The following is a 5,482-nucleotide window of genomic DNA, read 5'->3' on the forward strand; positions in this document are numbered from 1 at the left end:
AGTTCATTTCTTGTGTTACATATCTAATTGTCTTTATAAATAAATATATTAAATTATCAGCAATTTGGTTTTATCTCTCTAGAGAACCCTGTCTATCACACCCTGTTAACACCTTCCCACCTATCATTAATCTATATAACTGAGGTTAAAACACAGCCTCAAACATCAATCTACAGTGCATATTCATGAAGCCAAGTAAAAAAATGCTCATTTTTTTAATACCACAAAAGCCTTGATGCAATCAACTTCAATGGAATTTTCGTAAATAAATCAAAGAATACAAATTAAACACATACTCCTTTTTAAAATCACTTAGGAAATTGGGTAAAATGTTTACTTGAGTCTAGTATCCAAATACATGCTCATGATACTCAAACGCCACATGAATTTGACAATACTACTTTCTAAATCCATATATAAAATAGCAGAAGAATCACCTGCTGCATGTAAGCATCCTGAAGTTGCTGCTGCTGCTGCTGCTGCTGCTGCTGTTGCTGGAGAGAATTCTGGTGCTGTAAATGAAATTGCTGTAATCTCCAATCTCCCTGTTGTAGTTGCTGAAGTACTCTATGCTGCTGTGGAGGCTGCTGAGGGGGACCTTGACTCAGTAAGATTTCTGGGCCATTTCCAGGTCTCAGGGCTCCTAAAATAGGTTTAGAAAAACTTGTATTAACATACGAATTATTTTGATTCCAAAACAATCATCTGAATGATCGTTTAACCAAAGCACTCTTATCTTTATAATATAGAAACTTCTATATTCCCCATCTCCCTCTTTTATTACATTATCCTACCCATCACCCAAGTTGACATCTGTCTACCCTCTACATCAGGGGTGGGGAACGTCATAAAATGCCCACAAAATCATCAATACCAGGTAACATTTTGGGAACACTGCAGTCTAGCCTGTTGCTTCCCCTTCCCTTCTTCCCCTTGGTAATCATCAAAAATACGGGCCCTGCCCTTCTAGTGCCCTTCATTTAAAAACAGACCTTAGCCAGGTGCCACAGAATGGTGGGGGCTACCAGGGATAGTTCAGGACCCCACCTACCACAGCTTCACATGCTACTGCTGCTATGCTCACTTTGCTTTTTTCCCCCCTTCCTTCAGAGTGTTAGGGCTCCAGGTGTTTCCTCTGCATCTGTTTTCTCACACTTCTATTGAAGAGAGATTGTACGGTATGTCTATCTAGATCAACATCTTTACAGGAAGTAAAAAAATTGCCATTTTCAACCTACTGAACTTCTCCTTTAAATTTTAGCTCAAATATCTCTTCTTTGTTCATTTACTTACCATTTAATATACTACATTCGGCCCAGCACATATGTAATTAATTATTTATTTGGCTATTTCCAAAATAGGGACCCTAAGGAGTAGAAAAATGATGTACTCATCTGCTGGGGTCCCAAAGAATATTTTATACAACAGAAGTTCAATGCATGTTGCAATACTAAAATCTAATTACAGTGACACCTGCACATATGTATTTATTAGCTGCTTAAAATTTACCCTATGAAAATCCATTGTATGAGCCCCTAATAAAATGTTTAAAAAGAGAAAGAAAAAAAAAAGAAAATCCAATGAAGAAACTTTTGAAACTAAAATAAAACTAAGCTATATACACCACCAAAAATAAGAAACACAGCAATATGCTTCTTATATTCTCATTCAGTGACTTAACCTAAATTCAAACTACAAATGTACCATCCTAAGGGTAAAGAAGGGAAGGAAAATTCAAGGAAGCAGAGAAGGATCCCTTTTCATCACTGTTAGTATCATCAACCCTCCCTAAACCTTTTCTCCACCACCTCTATGAAAAGTTTCTAACTTTTACTTTCGCTTCTAATTATACATGTTCCTGTTAGTCTTGAAATTGAATCATTAAAAATTAAACTAAAAAGTTCAGCTCCTCAGAGATACAATCATCTTTTAGAGCCTTGATGTGGGTGGAAAATTAGAGATGAAAGACCATGTGAAATCAAAGCTCTTTATATAATGCCTTGTGAGGCCAACTCCTCACTTCACACACTGAATGAAGTGTATTAAGCTTACAGTCTTATTTAGAAGGTATATATTCTGAGTTGCAAATGAAAACAAATTTGCTTAAACCTGACTTTAACAAGCAGAGGTCTGATTGATAATTTAAGATGAGTAATATCTCCAATATAATCTATTGGATGGCATGTAACCTTGCAATCCTTTCTCTAAAATTCGAGCAGCTCACTCATACTCACAACCACAAAGATGACTGCCCAATCCCCACTCCCAAACTCACCCTAGACATCAGTAATGCTATCTATAAGATATACCACAGAATAATACATTAAAAAGAAGTAGTATTTATAAGTATTCCCAAGCCATTAAAAAAAATAAAGATATCTTTATCCAGCCTAAGGATTAAAAGAAATAAACATAATACACATAATAAAAAACATAACAAACTACAACAGCACTAAAGATTCTTGGTAGACAGAAATCATAGAATGTTGTTAGTAAGCATAAGCATGCAACCACAGTAAATAAGAATGAAATAATCACAGTTTTAAAAAATAAAGAAATTAAAATATCTAATATTTATATTATTTAAAATGAAATTACATAAAAGGGTTGAAAGGATATAAAGCAAGTACTACAAAAAGGAAAGCAACTATATGAACATTAATAAGAGAGAGAATGAAAGGCCAAAACCACCAGAGATATACGGATATAATTAAAATACTCAACGCTAGTACATCTAAAATAGCTTCATAATAAAATAACAACTGAGAGACGTATAAGAAGAAATGAACAAATCTATGGTCTTAACTGAAATCACCTCTCTGAGATGAGGTAAACAAAACTGAGGATAGAAGAACTCTGAAAAACACAATTAACAAGCTCAATCTAATACAGAATTCTTCTATCAAGGCAGATCTCACACATTCTCTGTAATACAAAGTATGTCTACAAAACTTACAGAGCATGTTAGGGCCACAACAAAACAGAACAAAAGAACTCAAAGAACAGTAGTTAATTTACTCCAAATCTCAGTGAGGCTTGTACACGTGTTGCTATGATATTGAACTAGTTTCATTAGTTTCCCCAAAAGATGCACTGGGCAGAAAGGTCTAGGAATCTACTTCTAAAAGCCAGCGAGTGAAAACATTATAGATCACAATGGTCTGATATACTCGTACAATTGACCCTGTGGATGGCACAGAACCAGGGGGCTTTTTGGTCCATTGTGCTAGTTTCTCTTTTTTACTTAGATTTGGGGGTTGGAACTCCTATCAGTTTATCTTTCCTGTGTCAGTGTTCTCCAGCCACAGACTACTAGGAACATACCTGCTGTTTGAACAACTTGGGTTTTATTACCATATATACTCGAGTATAAGCCAACCTGAATATTGGCCAAGGCACCTAATTTTACCATCAAAACTGCATTAAAAACGGGCTGAAAAACATGGGTTATACATGAACATATATGGTACTCTTGCCAGGACACATGAGGCATCTGCATAAAATGCTGATTCAAAAGACTTATTAAAGGATTTGGACTTGTGTTAGCTGTTTAGGGAGGCTTTAGGAAGGAAGGCTTTGCTCTGCATCTAATGCTGTTTTATATTCAGTAGTTCATACGCAAATTCATAAGTGAGGTGGTTTGTGTGCCCCTATTCCCTCCCTCAGTTCATTTCCATTTGTAAATTTTCCCTGCCTTTCCCTACCTTTTCATTTTTGATTTTGGGCAGATAATGGATTGTTCTAAGGAGCATATTTCTTCTGAGTGATGATTATTTGGAACACTCATTTATTACTTGATGGAAGTTTGTCTCGGGGAGTGGTGGCTTCAGTCCCGAGTTAGAACATTGTCTTAGATGTTCCTCCAGCCTGTCAAACTCCTAAATCTGGTCTTTTTTTCTGAACTTGAATTTTGTTTAACATTTTCACCCACTCTAGCTGCTTACTTCAGTAAACAGTAGCAGTATTTACTTCAGGATTTTTTTTAATCATACTGTATCATAACGCCCAGAAGTTATTTTATATGAAAAAAATCATTTTTCTCAAAACCTGATAATTTCTTTAAGTTACATGGTAAGATACATTCCTTTGCTGATTCACTGCAAATACTTCCTCCTTTCCAATACAACACCGAATTTTCTGTACCTCTGAACTTCTATTATCAACGCTATGGCCCACTATTTGGTGACTCAGGCTAAGAGTAGGTATTTATGGGCTCAAAGAAAATTGTAATCTTTTTTATTTCCCTTTTTGTACAACTTTAGGAAAGCAGTTGAGTTTAAGACATCAGTAGAAAGTTTCTTAAGACTTTTATGTTATCTGCTTCCAATACTGAATTAAGCTTGCCAGTAACTTAATTCAGTTACTTATTACTTAATTACATAATTCAGTAACTTACACCCTTAGAAAACAGAACTATATATGATTGTATTTAAGTAACCAATAAAGAGGAAGGGGTTGACTTTGTTGCCATTACCTTTTGGTCTGTGGTTACCGAATTCACCGGGCCCGAGAACTTTAACAGGTGTTGCTGAGCTCTGAATAGTCAGAACACTGGGAGTGGCAGTAGTAGAGTTGGCCTTTGGTCTTTGTCTTGGTGCAATTGAGGTTTCTGTTGGTCCAATGTTATCTGTTATTCTACAACAGAGGAATACATTTCACCAAATACTGAGATTATTTCTAATTTACTATTCGTTAACACATCAATTTTATCAGACACTTTAATTACTATTGTTGATTGTGCAAGTCTTCCTGTCTCTCTTGTAAGTCTCGATCTCAAGTGAAAATTGATGTATGAAGACAGAAACATAAACAAAATACGTAAACCTAATGATCTTCTGTAAAACAACATGCTACTATTCCATGTCTGCCACTGAAGGTGGACAAAAAAAGAATAAAGTCCTGGAGAGGAGATCAAAAGGAAACAAAGACAAATCTTATCATAAAGTTTTGGCTATAATCTAGAGCCAAATATCTAAACCCATCAGAAAAATAAAAATAATAAACAATAAGGAACAGTCTTCTCCTCCTAGCCCCCCAATAGAAAAGACTGAGTCAGGGACTAGAAACCACAAGAACCCAAAACCAGATCACATTCAGCTTCTAAAGTGCTAAATTTGCTTCACTTACACACTATGTAACATGGAAATTAGATAAAATTTATGCCACTACCAATTTTGCAACCCAATGACCAAATCATATGTGCGGTTCTGAAAGCAAGAGATACTAAATAATTTAGGAAGAAAAAGATATTTGCTCTTTTTTCTAAAAAGTAGTAAATTATCTTGAATGTTTATATACACCTTGCATCTATGAATCCAATACAAACACTCAACTACTTTTTAATGCTCACTTTTCAACAGGAGTTGCAAAATCTCTTTAGCTATGTTCCCTTAGTGCATTTTCAAAGTACTTAATCTTTTGAAATTTTACATACATGACTTACCAAGCACACATCTGCCACATTTGGAGTCTTTTTTTTTTT

At 35.2% G+C, this 5,482-nt stretch overlaps 1 protein-coding gene across 3 annotated transcripts in view; it reads right to left on the reverse strand.

Moving 5' to 3' along the window:
- The window catches only part of BMP2K (BMP2 inducible kinase), a 143,873-nt gene that overhangs the window by 54,623 nt on the left and 83,768 nt on the right, over window positions 1-5,482 (reverse strand). For all 3 annotated transcript variants that reach the window (XM_045284001.1, XM_004703217.2, XM_045284002.1), the window contains 2 exons: window positions 4,475-4,635; window positions 438-643 (listed from right to left, as the gene is read on the reverse strand). In XM_045284001.1, the coding sequence (XP_045139936.1) occupies window positions 438-643; window positions 4,475-4,635 (367 nt within the window). The remainder of the gene's footprint in view (window positions 1-437; window positions 644-4,474; window positions 4,636-5,482) is intronic.

The sequence above is a fragment of the Echinops telfairi genome, unplaced genomic scaffold, assembly GCF_000313985.2.
Source record: "Echinops telfairi isolate 266 unplaced genomic scaffold, ASM31398v2 ScPeMD7_7468;HRSCAF=8506_0, whole genome shotgun sequence".
In the NCBI taxonomy this organism is placed as follows: domain Eukaryota; kingdom Metazoa; phylum Chordata; class Mammalia; order Afrosoricida; family Tenrecidae; genus Echinops; species Echinops telfairi.